The following is an 18666-nucleotide window of genomic DNA, read 5'->3' on the forward strand; positions in this document are numbered from 1 at the left end:
TCTAAATTAAGAATAAATAATTGAAGCTGAACAGGAGGCTAAAGTGTTTTCTTCAGGGAAAGCATATGGAATGTATTAGATTATTAGAGCCTAGTCTTTGTGATAGTTATTATAGCTATTCATAAGCCATTCTTATTTATTTTTATGTAGTTGGAAGTGTTTAAAATATCCAGAGTCTCGAGTCAAAATGACAAGCAGGCCTACCATTGTAGCATCAAGCTGGTGGCTGCAGAGCATTTGAAAATGTTATTACAATGCTGCAGGGTTCAATAAACTGGGGTTAATGCGATACAACATAATAAATGAGAATGATAATGTGAAAGAGGCCATAAGGCGGCTTCTCGAGAACCTTTATAATAAAAGGATGTTAAAAGGTTAAAGTAACTTATCCAAGCTATAAAGTCCCAAAGCCAGAATTAAACTAAAGTCTGTCCAATTTCAAAAGTCAATACTCTGTAATCCTCTGATGACTTGTTGAGACTGACTTCTCTACACAAAAATTTACATTCTCTACATCAGCAAATAAACGAGAAAGTGTAATAGAAAACAGAATGTCATCCATAATCATAACAATGTATATCAAATACCTAGGATTTTATTTATTTTATTTTTTAAAGATTTTATTTATTTATTCATGAGAGACACACAGAGAGAGAGAGGCAGAGACACAGGCAGAGGGAGAAGCAGGCTCCACGTAGGGAGCCAGACGTGGGACTCAATCCTGGGTCTCCAGGCGTTTAACCATTGAGCCATTCAGGGATCCCCAATACCTAGGATTTTAAAATGCACAAGAACTCCATGGGAAAAAACCTAACTCTACTAAGACATAAAGAAAGAGCCCTAAATAAAGGGAAAGGTAAACTATGATCTCTGGATGGGAGCACTTAGCATGATAAAGATGTCAACTCTCCCAAAATTCATCTATAAATTCAATTCATGGACCAAAAAATTCCAACAAGATTTTGTGGAAACTGGACTAATTCTAAATTATATGTTGAAGGATAAAGATCACATGATTAAAAAATAGTACATGTCTGACACAAGAAAAGTACAGAGTGGAGATTTGCCCAACCTGATATTAAGACAAATTAAGAGCCTAGAACAATTGAAACAATGTGATCCTAGTCAGAGATCAAATAAGCAATGGAAAAAAATGATACCAGCAATGTATTCGTGTATATATAGGAACTTGGCACATAAGAAAGGTGGTAATATACATCATGGGGTTTGAAGAGATCATTTAATAAATGGAGTTGGGAAAACTAACTTATTATTTCAAGAAAATAAAATCAGATCCTTTCTTACAGCATATACAGAATAAACAGCTACTATATTTAAGACCTGACATAAAGTCACCATTATAAAACTATTAAAACAATGTAGAAAAGTATCTTTATGACCTAAGGGTAGGGAGGAGTTTATTAAATAAGATTTTTTAAAGATTTTATTCATTTATTCGTGAGAGAGACAGAGAGAGAGAGGCAGAGACACAGGCAGAGGGAGAAGCAGGCTCCATGCAAGGAGCCCAACATGGGACTCGATCCCGGGACTCCAGGATCACGCCCCAGGCTGAAGGCAGGCACCAAACCGCTGAGCCACCCAGGGATCCCTATTAAATAAGATTTTAAAAGCACACACCACACGGGCACAATTTAAAGGGTATAACAAAACCAAACTTAAATATTTCTTAGTTGGGGTGAAATACACTGATGTCTGCAACTTATTTGGAAATGCATCCAAAAGGATGGGTAAATGGCTGGCTAGAGATGGATAGTTATATAGGATAAAGTAAGTATAGTAAAATATGACTTACAGACTCTAAGTGGCGGTCATATTAGTGTTCACCATACTATTTTTCCAACTTTTCTATGTATATGAAGTCATAACAATAAAAAAGCTGGTGAAAATGAACACTTTTGTTAAAAAAATATATTGTACATAGTTTTAAAAAACAGTGACTGGAAAATATTTGATATACACACAGATATAGAAATGATTTTTGCTATCATTGATGCATATATCAATGATATATGCATGTATATACATACACATTTGATAAGAAACTTCTGTGATCAGCAAGAAAGACAAGTTACCTAAAAGAAAACTTGCAAGATAAAATAGATAGGCACTGCAGAGAATGAGAAAACAAATGGCTAATATGTATAAAGTGGAAGCTCACCTCATCTGTAGTCAAAGAAATGCAAAGTAAAATAAAAGATACTACTTGAGAGGTGCCTGGGTGGTTCAGCCGGTTAGGTGTTTTGACTCTTGGTTTTGGCTCATATCACGATCTCGCAGTTGTGAGATCCAATCCTCTGTTGGGCTCTGCACCCAGTGCAGAATTTGCTTCACATTCTCTCTCCCTCTATCCCTCTTCCATCACTCTCTTAAATAAACAAATAACTTTTTGAAACTACCTCAACCCCACTGGACTGGCAAAAATTAAGAAGTTATATGATATCAGTACTGGTGATACTATGAAGAAATAGAAACCCTTATGCATTGTTCACAAGACTATAAATTAGTACAGATGTGATCTAGAGCAACTTGGCAATATGTGGTGAAAAGCCTATATGCATATTTCATAGGATCCATGAATTCTACTGAGTATACACTTCAGATAAACTGACACAGGAACACACAAAAAACAAAGACATCTATGAAGATATTTCCTGCAACACTGTTTGTAACACCCAAGAACTGGATATCAATAAATAAAATACTGTGGAATTACTATTTGATGGAACATAATCCAGCAGTCTTGAGGAATGAACCATGTATAAATATGGACAAATGCCAAAAATAACAGAGCGAAAAAAATACGGAATAGAATGAGATGTCAGCACCTTTCATGTTAAAAAACTGGAAAAAAATCTACACAAACAACCCTACAGACTGTGTATGGATACACATATGTTTAAATAAATACACAGAAAATGGCTTGGAAGGACACACACCAAATACCCCAGAGTGGATAACTACAGGAAGAGAAGGGAATTAGATCATGAATAAAGACTGAAGGGCACAAAAACCAAACATAAAACCAAATATAAAAGTTCACATAGAGGGATGCCTGGGTGGCTTAGTGGTTGAGCATCTGCCTTAGGCTCAGGGCATGATCCCGGGGTCCTGGGATGGAGTCCCACATTGGGCTCCCTGAGGGGAGCCTGCTTCTCCTCTCCCTATATCTCTGCCTCTCTCTGTGTCTCTCTCATGAATAAATAAGATCTTTAAAAAAAGTTCACATAGATCATGAACTGATGATGAGAGAGGATCATAAACTGAGGAGACTGCCACAGTGATCAATTTCAGTGTTTCTGAATTCTAAGCTACACATAAAACAAAAACCTCCCTGTCCCAAAACACTATAAAAACATATGTTTAAAGGAAAAGTGAAAAAAGTAAAAGAGAAATGAACTGGCTGTATCACATCGCTTACCGGAGTACACAGCACATGAGCAGCAGATGGGTTGGGACATTAGCTGGATTGAGCATGCTGGGTGTATCTGACTTCATACAGGCCAGGAAGGCCCTCATCCTTCTGTTCTTGTCCTCAACTGCTTTGCCTAGCCAGAGCTTCTTGAGGTTTGGGCAAGTCCATTCCCGAAATGTTAGTGCAGACACCAGCTCAGGGGTTTGAGGTGACTTCCCTTTATACGCAGACCACTCTTTGAGGATCACTGAAGGAACTAGAAAACAGAAATTGAGGAAAAACAGGCTCTAGAAAATTTCTGAGCATTTCTGCAACTGGCCATAACTGACAAGATCTGTCACATTTCAACATCTTTTTATTTTTTGTTACCATAATTTTTATTGTTAGCAGTAGTAACAGTAGGAGTAGTAAGCACTTATTAGATACTTGATATGTATTGAATATTTTACATATAAATGTAAATCTCATTTACTTCTCAGAATTCTAATCCTGAGAGAGAAGCATTATAACTATGTTATCACAAAACATAGTGCTCAATTTTCAGATGAAGAAATAAAGGCTCAAAGTCACATTAATCACATTGAAACTCATTTAAGTAAATGTACCAGCAAGGAAAGCAAGCTAGCAAGGAAAGAAGTCCAAGGAAGAATTATATAAATATCTGGCTTCATAACAGACTATGGGACACTCCAAAAGATTTTTTTAAATTTCTCCAAATTCTCAAAAAACCAACATCTTTTAGATTTTTGAAGGTTTAACAGACAAGGAAAACATGGCTTCTGTCTACTTCTAGTATATCTCAGGCTCTTAATATGGCCTCTTTTACTTAAGACGCCTAGCATCTACTCAATTACCCAAGACCTGGAAGTCATCTTCCAGGAGTCCGTACTTTCCTTCACCAACTACACATCTGCGTATTTCCAAGGTCCTGCTGATTCGATTACTTTATTATCCTTTATATCTGTTCTCTTTTCTTCATCACAACAAATATTGCAGAGGTTCAGATCTCATTACTTTTACCTGACAAGAGTCTTCAGACTGCTGTCCCTGCCTTCATCATATCTGGTCTACCTCATATGCATGCTCCACAATAGTGAGAGTGTTCTTTTTAACAAACTTTTTGATTTGAAATAATTATAGATCCACAGGGAGTTGCAAAGATAGTTGAGAGAGGGTCCTGTGTACACTTTACCCAGTTTCCCCCAATGGTCATATTTAAAACAATTATAATATAAAAGCCAGGAGGTTGACATAGGTATAATTGTGTGTATAGTTCTATAATCATGTGTAGATTTGTATAACCACCACTGCAATTGAGATACAGAACTATTCAATTACCACAAAGATCTCCCTTATGTTACCCCTTTCATGGTCACACCCAACACCCTCAGCACCATCCCTAATCCCTGGCAACCACTAATCTGTTCCCAATCCCTACAATTTTGTCAACTTGAGATTGTTATATAAACGGAATCATACAGTATGCAACCTTCTGAGATTTGCATTTGCACTTGGCATAATGCCATTAAGATTCATCCATGTTGTATATATCAATACCCTTCTTTGCCAAGTACTACTCCATGGTATGGACGTACCACAGTTTAACCATTCATCTTTTGAAGGACATTTGGGGGTAGCCTGGATGGCTCAGCGGTTTAGCGCCGCCTTCAGCCCAGAGCCTGATCCTGGAGACCCGGGATCGAGTCCCATGTTGGGCTCCCTGCATGGAGCCTGCTTCTCCCTCTGCCAGTGTCTCTGCGCCTCTCTGTCTCTCATAAATAAAAAAAAAACCTTTTAAGAAAATGAAGGACATTTGGGTTGTTTCCAGTTTGGAGCTATTATGACTAAAAGCTACTATGAATATTTATTTATAAGTTCCTACATGAAAATAAGTCATTTCCCTGGGATAAATGCCCAAAAGTGTAAGTGCTAGGTTGCACAATAAGTCTATTTTGAGTTTTGAAAGGAAATGCCAAATTATTTTCTAGAGTGATGGTACCATTTTATATTCTACCAGCAATTTGTGGGCGATCTAGTTTCTCCACATCCAATCCAGCATGCAGTGTTATCACCATTCTTCATTTTAGCCATTCTGATAGGCATATAGTTAGTTATATCTCATTGTGATTTGAATTTGCAATTCTTTAATGGGTAATGATGTTAAACATCTTTTCATGTCTTTATTTGCCACATATATAATTTCTTCAGGGAAATGTCTGCAGTCTTTTGCTGATCTTCTAATTGGACTGTTTTCATAATGTTCAGTTCTGAGAGTTCTTCATATATTTTAGATAGTAATCTAGATGTGTGGTACTTGTTCACCTATGCATGTCCAATTAATCTACTACCATTTGTTAAAAGGACTATCTTTCCTCTAACAAAGTACTTCTGCAGCACTGTCAAAAATGTTGGCTGCACTTGTATGGGCTATTTATGGTTTCTCTATTCTGTTCTACTGCTCTTTATATCTGTTCCACTACTAATACCACACAGTCTTAATTATTATAGCTACACAGTAAGTTTTAAAAATCAAAGTAAAGTGATTGCTTCCAACTGATTCCTTTCCAAAAATGTTTTAGCTTTTCTAGTTCCTTTCTCTTTCCATATATATATGATTATATTTATATTATATAAGATTATATATAAGATTATATATGTAATATATAAATTAGATAATTAGATATATTATTCATATATATATAAATAAAAAATAATCTTGTATATATCTACAAAGAATTCTGCTGGGATATAAAGAAGAATTGTGTTAAACTTCTTTACCAATTTGGAGAGAATTAACATTTTACCATGTTGAACTTTCTAATTCATGGAGGTCTTTGTCTCTCCATTTATGTAGTCCATCACTGATTTCTTTCATCAGTATTTTATAATTTTCAGCATATAGATCTTGAACATCATTTGTGAAATTTATACCTAACTATTTCATTTTCTTTGGAGGAATTATAAATGGCATTTTGTTTTTTTATGTCAGTTCCTCCAATTCATTGTCAGTATATAGAAATATAATTAATTTCTGTATATTTATTGTGTATCCTACAACCTAGATGAACTCACTTATCAGTACTAGGAATTTTGTTGTAGATTGTGATTTTCTACAGACTATGTCATCTACAACTAGGGACAGTTTCACTTCTTCCTTTCTGATCTGTATGCGCTTTATATCATTTTCTTGCCTTTCTATGCTGGATAGAAGTTCCAGTACTATGCTGCAGAGCAGAAGGGAGAGCATAACTGGTCTTGCTCCTGATTTAGGAAAAAAAACACTTAGTCTTTCACCATTAAGTGTAATGTTAGCTGTATAGTTTTTGTAGATGTTCTTTATGAAGTTGAAGGAATTCTCCTCTATTCCTAATCTTCTGAGAGGTTTTTTAAATCATGCATTGTTCAATTTTGTTAAATATTTTTCTGCATCCATAGAGATAACGATAATTATCTTTTTTTTCTTTATCCTGTTTATGTGGTGGATTGCAAAGACTGATTTTTCAAATAATGAACCAGTCTTGCAAGATGTAATAAACCCTACTGGGCTATGGTATGTAATTATTTTATATATTGTTGAATTCTACTGATGAATATCTTGTTAAGAATACTTACATCTATGTTGATGAAGGATACCGGTCTGAAATACAGTTTTTATATATTGTCTTTACCTGGTTTTAGTACTGGGGTAATACCGACTTCATAGAATGAATTGGCAAGTGTTCTCTCCTATTTACTGAAAAAGATTTATGCAGAACTGATGGCAATTTTAAAAAATATATTGTCCATAATAAGTGTCTGACTATGCAAAGCATTGTTGGAAATTAAGATTTATGCAACAGACTCTATGTATTCTTTTTTAAAAAAACATATTATGGAGGGCTGCCTGGCTGGCTTAGACAGAAGAGCATCCGACTCTTGATTGTAAGGTTGCGAGTACAAGTCCCATGCTGGGTGTAGAGATTACATTAAATTTTTTTAAAAATTTACTATTAGGAAGCCCAGGTGGCTGAGCGGCTTAGCACCTCCCTCTGGCCCAGGGAATGATCCTGGAGACCTGGGATGGAGTCCCACGTCAGGATCCCTGCGTGTAGCCTGCTTCTGTCTCTGCATCTCTTTCTGTCTCTCATGAATAGATAAATAAAATCTTTTTAAAAATTTACTATTGAGGGTGCCTCGGTGGCTCAGTGGTTGACTGTCTGCCTTTGGCTCAGGTCAGGATCCTGGGGTCCTGGGACCGAGTCCCGCATCAGGCTCCCAAAAGGGAGTCTGCTTCTCCCTCTGCCTATATCCTGCCTCTGTGTCTCTCATTAATAAATAAAATACTTAAAAAATTTTATTACTGAAATATAACCAACATACAATGTTACATTATTATTTTAGGTGTATAACATAGGGATTTGAAAATTATTTGTTGGGGGAGAGGCAAGATGGCCGAAGAGTAGGATCCCCAAGTCACCTGTCCCCACCAACTTGCCGAGGTAACTTTCAAATCATCCGGAAAACCTATGAATTCGACCTGAGACGTAAAGAGAGAACAGCTGGAATGCTACAGAGAGAAGAGTTCAGCTTCTAACAAGGTAGGAAGATGGAAAAAAAAATTAAAAAGAATATTGAGGGGGAGGGGCCCCACGAAGAGCCCGGCTAAGGCCGGGGGACATGAGCCTCCAAGACAGGAAAGCCCAGTCCCGGAGAAGCAGGAACTTTTACAATCTTCCCAGACAGAAAGGCACTCGCAGGGAACTCTGGCAGGAACCCAGGAGGGGCAGTGGAGCCTCCAGGTTCCCCGAATCACTAACAGAGGAAGTGCACCCCAGGGAGAGCTCGCCACACGCTGCAGGCCAAGCTTGGTAAAGGGCTAGAGTGCATGCCAGCGGCGCCTCAGAGAAGCTTAGGCAGCAGCTCAGGCGGCGGCTTCACGTGGAGGGGGCTGCATGTCCTGGGAGTGCAATTCCAGGGCCGCAGGCCCCGGATCCCAGGGCCCCGGGGGACACAGCCTGGGATCCTGGGCTCTCACAGGGAAAGGAGGGAGGCCGGAGGGGCACAGGACAGAGAGGATGCTCCTGCCACCCGGGGGCCCTGGCTGTTCAGATTAGTGCCCCCTGCCCCGGAGCATCCAAGCCCCTACAGACTGGGAGACTGGAGTAGTTACTGTGGGAGCTGACTCCAGGACTGGAGATCTGGCCCCGCCACTATTGTTGTTCTTCCTGGTGTCACCTGTTGCCTGAGTGTCAGGGAACAGGGGCCACACAGGATAAACCGCTCCAACTGAGCAATACACCTGGAAGGGGTCAGGGCAGCTCCCCCAGGTGCACACAGCTGAGAATCAGACAGAGGGCCCTCCCAAAGAAGACCAGCTGGAAGGACAGAGGAAGCACAAGTTCTTGACCAAGCAGCGCTGGAAAGCTGCAGGGGAAGTCGAGGGATTTACAATATATAAAAGGGAAGGACACCCTTCCTTGTTGTTTTGTTTTTGTTTTTTGATCTTTGGGGTTTTTTTTCCCCTTTTCTTTTCTCTCCTTTTTGTCTCCTTCGTTTTGCCAGTACAACTTATTTTTAGCCACTGTGCACTGAGCAAAATGCCTAGAAAGAACTCATCACAAAAGAAAGAATCAGAAACAGTACTCTCTCCCACAGAGTTACAAAATTTGGATTACACTTCGATGTCAGAAAGCCAATTCAGAAGCACAATTATAAAGCTACTGGTGGCTCCGGAAAAAAGCATAAAGGATGCAAGAGACTTCATGACTTCAGAATTTAGACCTAATCAGACCGAAATTAAAAATCAATTAAATGAGATACAATCCAAACTGGATCTCCTAATGACGAGGGTTAGTGAGGCAGAAGAACGAGTGAGTGACATACAAGTTGATGGCAAGGAAGGAAGCTGAGGAAAAAAGTGAAAAACAATTAAAAGATCACGAGGAAAGGTTAAGGGAAATAAATGACAGCCTCAGAAGGAAAAATCTACGTTTAATTGGGGTTCCAGAGGGCGCCGAGAGGGACAGAGGACCAGAACAAATCATAGCTGAGAATTTCCCTAATTTCGGGAGGGAAACAGGTATTCAGATCGAGGAGATCGAGAGCTCCCCTCCTAAAATCAATAAAAACTGTAAAACACCCCAACATTTAATAGTGAAACTTGTAAATTCCAAAGATAAAGAAAAGATCCTTAAAGCAGCAAGAGACAAGAGATCCCTAACTTACATGGGGAGAAGTATTAGGTTAACAGCAGACCTCTCCACAGAGACCTGGCAGGCCAGGAAGGCCTGGCAGGATATATTCAGGGTCCTAAAGAAGAACATGCAGCCAAGAATACTCTATCCAGCAAGGCTCTCATTCAGAATAGAAGGAGAGATAAAGAACTTCCAAGATAGGCAGAAACTGAAAGAATATGTGACCTCCAAACCAGCTCTGCAAGAAATATTAAGGGGGACTCTGTAAAAGAAAGTGGAAGCCCAAAGAAATAACCAACAAAAACAGGGACTGAATAGGTATCACGATGACACTAAATTCATATCTTTCAATAGTAACTCTGAACGTGAATAGGCTTAATGATCCCATCAAAAGGCGCAGAGTTTCAGACTGGACCTATTTGCTGTCGACAAGAGACCCATTTTAGACATAAGGACACCTACAGCCTGAAAATGAAAGGTTGGAGAAACATTAACCATTCAAATGGTCCTCAAAAGAAAGCAGGGGTGGCAATCCTCATATCACATAAATTAAAGTTTATCCCAAAGACTGTAGTAAGAGATGAAGAGGGACACTATATCATACTTAAAGGATCTATCCAACACGAGGACCTAACAATCATGAATCTTTATGCCCCTAATGTGGGAGCTGCGAAGTATATCAATCAATTAATAAGCAAAGTAAAGGGATCCCTGGGTGGCGCAGCGGTTTAGCGCCTGCCTTTGGCCCAGGGCGCGATCCTGGAGACCCCGGATCGAATTCCACGTCGGGCTCCCAGTGCATGGAGCCTGCTTCTCCCTCTGCCTGTGTCTCTGCCTCTCTCTCTCTCTCTCTGTGTGACTATCATAAATTTAAAAAAAATTTTAAAAAAATAAGCAAAGTAAAGACATACTTAGCTAAAAACACACTAATACTGGGAGACTTCAACACGGCACTTTTTGCAAATGACATACCTTCTAAAAACAACATCTCCAAAAAACAAGAGCTTTCAATGATACACTGTGACCAGATGGATTTCACAGATATTTACAGAAATTTACATCCAAACGCAACTGAATACACATTCTTCTCAAGTGCACATGGAACTTTCTCCAGAAGAGACCACATACTGGGTCACATATCAGGTCTCAACCGATACCAAAAGATTGGGATTGTCCCCTGCATATTTTCAGCCCATAACGCTTTGAAACTTGAACTCAATCACAAGAAGAAATTTGGAAGAAATTCAAACACGTGGAGGTTAAAGAGCATCCTGTTAAAAGATCAAAGGGTCAACCAGGAAATTAGAGAGGAATTAGAAAGATTCATGGAAACTAATGAGAATGAAGATACAACCATTCAAAATCTCTGGGATACAGCAAAAGCAGTCCTAAGGGGGAAATATATCGCAAAACAAGCATCCCTCAAAAAACTGGAAAAAACTCAAATAGAAAGCTAACCTTGCACCTAAAGGAACTGGAGAAAGTTAAGCAAATAAGACCTACACCCAGCAGAAGAAGAGAGTTAATAAAGAATCAAGCAGAACTCAATGAAATCGAGACCAGAAGAACTGTGGAACAGATCAGCAAAACCAGGAGTTGGTTCTTTGAAAGAATTAATAAGATAGATAAACCATTAGCCAGCCTTATTAAAAACAAAAGAGAAAAGACTCAAATTAATAAAATCATGAATGAGAAAGGAGAGATCGCCACCAATACCAAGGAAATACAAACTATTTTAAAAGCATATTATGAGCAGCTGTGCACCAATACATTAGGCATTCTAGAAGAAATGAACACATTTCTGGAAAACCACAAACTACCAAAACTGGACCAGGAAGAAATATAAAACATGAACAGGACAATAACCAGGGAGGAAACTGATGCAGTCATCAAAAATCTCTCAAGACACAAAAGTCCAGGGCCAGATGGGTTTGCAGGGGAATTCTATCAAATGTTTAAAGAAGAAACAATACTGATTCTACTAAAGGTGTTCTGAAAGATAGAAAGGGATGGAATACTTCCAAACTCGTTCTATGAGACCAGCATCACCTTACTTCCAAAACCAGACAAAGACCCCACCAAAAAGGAGAATTATAGACCAATATCCCTGATGAACACAGATGCAAACATTCTCAAGAAGATACTAGCCAATAGGATCCAACAATACATTAAGAAGATTATTCACCATGACCACAAGTGGGATTTATCCCCGGGATGCAAGGCTTGCTCAACACTCGCAAAGCAATCAACGTGATAGATCATATCCACAAGAGAAAAAACAAGAACCATAGGATCTTCTCAATAGATGCAGAGAAAGCATTTGACAGCATCCAGGCCTGATCAAAACTCTGAAGAGTGTAGGGATAGAGGGAACATTCCTCAGCATCTTAAAAGCCATCAATGAAAAGCCCACAGCCAATATCATTCTCAATGGGGAAACACTGGGTGCCATTCTCCTAAGATCAGGAACACGACACGGATGTCTACTTTCACCACTTCTATTCAACATAGGACTAGAAGTCCTAGTCTCAGCAATCAGGCAACAAAAAGAAACAAAAGGCATTCAAGTTGGCAAAGAAGAAGTCAAACTCTCCCTCTTTGCAGATGACATGATACTGTACATAAAAAACCCAAAAGACTCCACTCCAAGATTGCTAGAACTCATACAGCAATTCGGCAGTGTGGCAGGATACAAAATCAATGTCCAGAAATCAGTGGCATTTCTATACACTAACAATGAGACTGAAGAGAGAGAAATTAAGGAGTCATTCCCATTTACAATTGCACCAAATAGCATAAAATACCTAGGAATAAACCTAACCACAGAGGTAAAGGATCTATTCCCTAAAAACTACAGAACACTTCTGAAAGAAATGGAGGAAGACCCAAAGAGATGGAAAAATATTCCACGCTCATTGATTGGAAGAATTAATATTGTGAAAATGTCAATGCTACCCAGGGCAATTTACACATTTAATGCAATCCCTATCAGAATACCATGGACTTTCTTCAGAGAGTGGAACAAATCATCTTAAGATTTGTGTGGAATCAGAAAAGACCCTGAATAGCCAGGGGAATATTGAAAAAGAAAACGAGAGCCGGGGGCATCACAATGACAGATTTCAGGTTGTACCACAAAGCTGTGGTCATCAAGACAGTGTGGTACTGGCACAAAAGTAGACACATAGATCAATGGAACAGAATAGAGAATATAGAAATGGGACCTCACTCTATGGTCAACTAATATTCAACAAAGCAGGAAAGACTATCCACTGGAAGAAGGACAGTCTCTTCAATAAATGGTGCTGGGAAAATTGGACAGCCACATGCAGAAGAATGAAACTAGACCATTCTCTTACACCATTCACAAAGATAAACTCAAAATGGATGAAAGATCCTTTTTTAAAAAAGATTTTATTTATTTATTCATGTGAGACACAGAGAGAGGCAGAGCCACAGGCAGAGGGAGAAGCAGGCTCCACGCAGGGAGCCCAATGCGTGACTTGATCCTGGGACCCCAGGATCACGCCCTGGGCCGAAGACAGACACTAAACCGCTGGGCCACCCAGGGATCCCCAGATGAAAGATCTAAATGTGAAACAAGAATCCGTCAAAATCCTAGAAGAGAACACAGGCAACACCCTATTTGAACTTGGCCACAGGAACTTCTTGCCCGATACACCTATGAAGGCAAGGGTAACAAAAGTAAAAATGAATTATTGGGTCTTCAAGATAAAAAGCTTCTGCACAGCCAAAGAAACAGTCAACAAACTAAAAGACAACCTACAGAATGGGAGAAGATATTTGCAAATGACATATCAGATAAAGGGCTAGTATCCAAGACCTATAAAGAACTTATTAAACTCTACAGCAAAGATATAAACAATCCAATCATGAAATGGGCAAAAGACCTGAACAGAAATCTCACAGAGGAAGACACAGACATGGCCAACAAACACATGAGAAAATGCTCCGCATCATTTGCCATCAGGGAAATACAAATCAAAACCACAATGAGATACCACCTCACACCAGTGAGAATGGGGAAAAGTAACAAGACGGGAAACAACAAATGTTGGAGAGGATGTGGAGAAAGGGGAACCCTCTTGCACTGCTGGTGGGAATGTGAACTGGTGCAGCCACTCTGGAAAACTGTGTGGAGGTTCCTCAAAGAGTTAAAAATAGACCTGCCCTACGACCCAGCAATTGTACTGCTGGGGATTTACCCCAAACATACAGAGGCAGTGAAACGTCAGGACACCTGCACCCCAATGTTTATAGCAGCAATGTCCACAATAGCCAAACTGTGCAAGGAGCCTCAGTGTCCATCGAAAGATGAATGGATAAAGATGATGTGGTGTGTGTATACAATGGAATACTACTCAGCCATTAGAAATGACAGATACCCACCATTTGCTTCAACATGGATGGAACTGGAGGGTATTATGCTGAGTGAGGCAAGTCAGTCAGAGAAGGACAAGCATTATATGGTCTCATTCCTTTGGGGAATATAAAAAATAGTGAAAGGGAATAAAGGGGAAAGGAGAGAAAATGAGTGGGAAATATCAGTGAGGGTGACAGAACATGAGAGACTCCTAACTCTGGGAAACGAATAAGGGGTAGTGGAAAGGGAGGTGGGTGGGGGGTTGGGGTGAATGGGTGACAGGCACTGAGGGGGGAACTTGATGGGATGAGCAGTGGCTGATATGCTACATGTTGAAAATTGAACTCTGATTTTAAAAAAAGCTAATGGAGGGCAGCCCGGGTGGCTCAGCGGTTTAGCGCCGCCTTCAGCCCAGGGCATGATCCTGGAGACCTGGGATCGAGTCCCGTGTCGGGCTCCCTGCATGGAGCCTGCTTCTCCCTCTGCCTGTGTCTCTGCCTCTCTCTCTGTGTGTGTGACTCTAATGGATGGCTAAATAAAATCTTTTAAAAAAATAAAAATAAAATAAATTTTAAAAAGCTTCCATTAGGAAGTGAAAATACCTTCAGTACATTAAGAAGACATGGTTGGCATACTGGTTTTGAGTCTCAGTTCAAACTCTAAAGTCGGCCCATGAGCATACTAGTTTCTAGGACCAGAAAGACCAAAACTGTTCATTGTTAATTTAATGTATTTGTAGAGGGACACCTGGGTGGCTCTGGTTGTCTGCCATCAGCTCAGGGCAGGATCCCGGAGTTCCGGGATCGAGTCCCACATAAGGCTCCCTGCATGGAACCTGCTTCTCTTCCCTCTGCCTATGTCTCTGCCTCTCTCTGTGTCTCTCGTGAGTAAATAACATCTAAAACATAAAAATAAAAAATAAAGTATTTGTAGAATTTTCCAATGAAAAATGCTAGACTCTTAGATTCTGTGGCAGGTGTCTATTTGTTTGTTTTCCTACCTAACCAGCAACCTTTCCTTGTTCCATCCAGTAACAACACCTCAAATTTCCAAGGATATACTGCTATTCCATTTTTGGAAGTTTTCTCAAGTGCTCCGTTCCCGCAGCCAGCTCACTGAGATTTGTTAACTGTCATTATCATAGATTTATTTGTTTGTTTGCTTGTCCTCTAAAGACTCCTTTTACTTCTGACAAATCCAGCATGATTAATTGAATACAAAAATGGCCATACTTGTTCACATCTTCCTGTATCTATACTTTCTACAGCTCCTCCCACTAAGAGATGGATAGGTTTCTCCACCCTTCAAATCTGGACTAGGTTTTGTTTTGGCCTATATAGACTTTTGCAGAAGTGATAATTATGCCAGTTCTTAGCATAGGCCTCAAGAAGGCTTGCATGCTTCCGCTCACTCTTGAACCCCTGGAACTACCATGAGAACAAGCCTGGACTAGCCTTCTGGAAGATGAGACCCCGTTGTCCAGTTGTCCAGCTATACCAGACAAGACCATCCTAGACCTGTTAACCCCAGCCAACCCACCAGCAGACCACAAGTACACAAGCCTAGCCAAGACCAGCCAAGCCTGGTCCAACAGCAGAGATATGCAGCCAACCCATAGATTCATAAACAATAATAAATGATTTGGTTTCAAGCCACTGAGTTTGAGGATGGTTTACTATGCAGTAGTTGCCAATTCACATATCCAGCAATACAGTACAAATTGTATTTTATGCAGGATCAAGTTGCTCTGGTTGTAGGAGGCCAGAATATCTAGTCCTCTTCAGAATATCTAATCTTTTTCGGAATATCTAGTCTTCTGTACTGCCTCTCTGATTTCTTCTTCATTTCCTCCCTTAGTCTGTCTCTTAAAATAAGCCTTTCTTAGAGTTTCTATTCTCAGCCATCTTCTCAGTATTCTTTCTCCTTGGTGAGATTCATCCCTTCCCATGGCTTCAACTCTTACCTTTATATAGATGACTTCCAAATCTACCTCTAACTGAACTCTACTGAGGAGTTCAAATGAGTTCAAATGATCTGCTGGGCAAGTCCAGCAAACTCCCCCCAAAAAAGCATACCTCATTGTGTTTAAATATGAAGACTTGCTACCAATCCTACATTGTTTCCTATTTCTCCTCCTATCTCCAGCTTGATTCCTCTACTTCTGGTTAATGTCACCACTATCCTCATCACCCAGGCCAGAAACCTCATCATCCCAGATTCTCCTCATCCACCATATCTGATCATTCTGCTGCAGTGTCATATCTGTCCCTTCCTCCCCATCTTCACAGCCCACTCAGATGCTTCCTTTTTCTTCCTCCTCTTCACCTCCTTTTTTCTTGCTATCAAAGTTTGACCAGTGGTCCAGCAATAGTAGCACCTTTTGGGGGCCTATTAGAAATGCAGAATATTGAGACCCACCTCAGATCTACTCAATCAGAATCTGCATTTTAAAACGATCCCTAGGTGATTCATATGCATACGAAGGTACAATAAACAACTCCCTAGCTGAGGCTTAATCTGGATAGGTAGAGGTGCCCACCAGTTTATAACCTATGCACCATGACAGTGGCACTCAAGTCTGGTTGAATACCTGAGAAGTCTTCAATTTTCCATTTACTTTTTCATGATTTAATTTTTTTAAAAAGAATATAACATTTATTAGTTGTATTTTCAATACAGAAATACAAAGAAAAAAGCTAAAATTGGCCCATGCCTTGCTCAGATAACTCCAAATGACATTTTCTTTTTTTAAAACAGGAAAATTTACCTAAAGATAGATAATTAAAACAATAAAAATGCACAAAGTGATGCCAGAAACTTCTAGCACCACCCCAATCCCAACCATTCTCAAATATAGCCATTCTTAGAATTAATCTTCCGGGAAGTAATTAACTTTCCAGGAAATAACTAAGCATATACCTGCATATATTCATCTGTTTACTCTTTTGTTTAAAAAGCATAAATTACTCCCACTGAGTCATCATAATTTTTTATACTTAATGTATCTTAGAGATATTTCTTTATGAGCATACGCAGACTTTCATAATTTCTAATACTACATAGTATTCCATTAGATGGATGATTTTATCAGATCAGTTCCCTATGGAGAAGTGCTTTGATTGCTTCCAGTTTTAGCTATTACAAACAAGGCTGCAATGATCATCCAGGGGCATATGTTTTGGTGAACTTCTGCAATGATATCCATAGGGTACATTTTTAATGGCAAGATTACTGAGTATAATGATTAGATGCTTCTGTTTAGCAAGTTAAAAAAAAAGCCACTGAGAAAAAAAAGAAACTGAGCCACTCAGTTTCTTTTAGTTTCCATGTTCTGCAATCCCTACTTTATCCAAGTAGATTTTTAAGTGCAATCCCTGGACCAGCAGCCTCAGCAGCATCTGGGAACTTCTTACAAAAGGGAATTCTTGGTTCCTACCTCAGATCTACAGAATTTGAAATTCTGAGGATGGAGATAAGCAATTTGTGTTTTAACAGACTAGGTAATTCTGATGCACACTAAAGGCTGAGAAACATTGCTGTAGGCAAGGTAACCATGAGATGGCTGCCAGTGGCCATGGACACAGTCTCTTCCTTTAAGTTCAGCAAAAACTTCTGATCCAGTCTTTCATATGAGCAGGACTCCCAGGGTGCACCCTAATTGGCTGGCTTACATTACAAATCTCCCCTGAAGTAATAATGTCTGTGGCCAGACATACTAGAATCAGTTTACCCCATAATACATGGACTATGAGTGGGAAGAATAGATACACAAATAAAAACCATGAATTGGTAGAAAGGAAAAAGTAGGAAACTATTGCTGTGAATACTCTAGCAAAGTCCACCCACTTAGTCAAAGAATATGTGCATGTTCTATTTTGATAAATATTGCCAATTTGTACCTGTAAAAAGCTGCACCAACTTATGGTCTCACCAGCAGTGTGTATCTATTTTCTCATATCCTCACTTGCTCTGCATATAATCAAACTTTAAATGCTTCCCAAAATGATAGGTGAAGATGGAGTTTTATTGTTTCGATTTATATTTCTTACATAATACATAAGAAATATACTTCTCATATGCCTCATGGATGAGACTGAACATCTTTTCAAATCTGTATTGATGTATATATGTTTTCCTTTGTAAATTACTTGCTTATTCTTTAGCTCATTTTCCTATTGGGTTTTGCCTTTTTCATGTTGATTTTTTTTTTTTCTGAACTTATTGTAAATTAAAGAAACTAGCCCTTGGTCATATATGTTGCAAATATGTTTTCCCAGCTCTGTTGATCTTTTGAATTTGTTTATGGTATTTTTGTCTCACGAAGCTTTTAACTTTTATGACACAAATCTATCAATAGTTTCCTTTATTGGCATCTGGGTTTGGGAGTCTGCTTTAAAAGGGCATTCCCTGGGATCCCTGGGTGGCGCAGCGGTTTGGCGCCTGCCTTTGTCCCAGGGCATGATCCTGGAGACCCGGGATCGAGTCCCGCGTCCGGCTCCCGGTGCATGGAGCCTGCTTCTCCTTCTGCCTGTGTCTCTGCCTCTTTCTCTTCTCTCTGTGGACTATCATAAAAAAAAAGGGGGGGGGGCATTCCCTATTCCTAAGTACATCCATCTTTTCTTCTAGAATTTTGTTTTCATTTTTTTTCCTTTTCCACTTCTGATCCATCTAGAATT

At 39.4% G+C, this 18666-nt stretch overlaps 1 protein-coding gene across 3 annotated transcripts in view; it reads right to left on the minus strand.

Moving 5' to 3' along the window:
- The window catches only part of FAM120C (family with sequence similarity 120C), a 163543-nt gene that overhangs the window by 61308 nt on the left and 83569 nt on the right, over positions 1-18666 (minus strand). For all 3 annotated transcript variants that reach the window (XM_038587517.1, XM_038587516.1, XM_038587518.1), the window contains exon 10: positions 3440-3689. In XM_038587517.1, the coding sequence (XP_038443445.1) occupies positions 3440-3689 (250 nt within the window). The remainder of the gene's footprint in view (positions 1-3439; positions 3690-18666) is intronic.

Source organism: Canis lupus, chromosome X (assembly GCF_011100685.1).
Source record: "Canis lupus familiaris isolate Mischka breed German Shepherd chromosome X, alternate assembly UU_Cfam_GSD_1.0, whole genome shotgun sequence".
Lineage (NCBI taxonomy): Eukaryota > Metazoa > Chordata > Mammalia > Carnivora > Canidae > Canis > Canis lupus.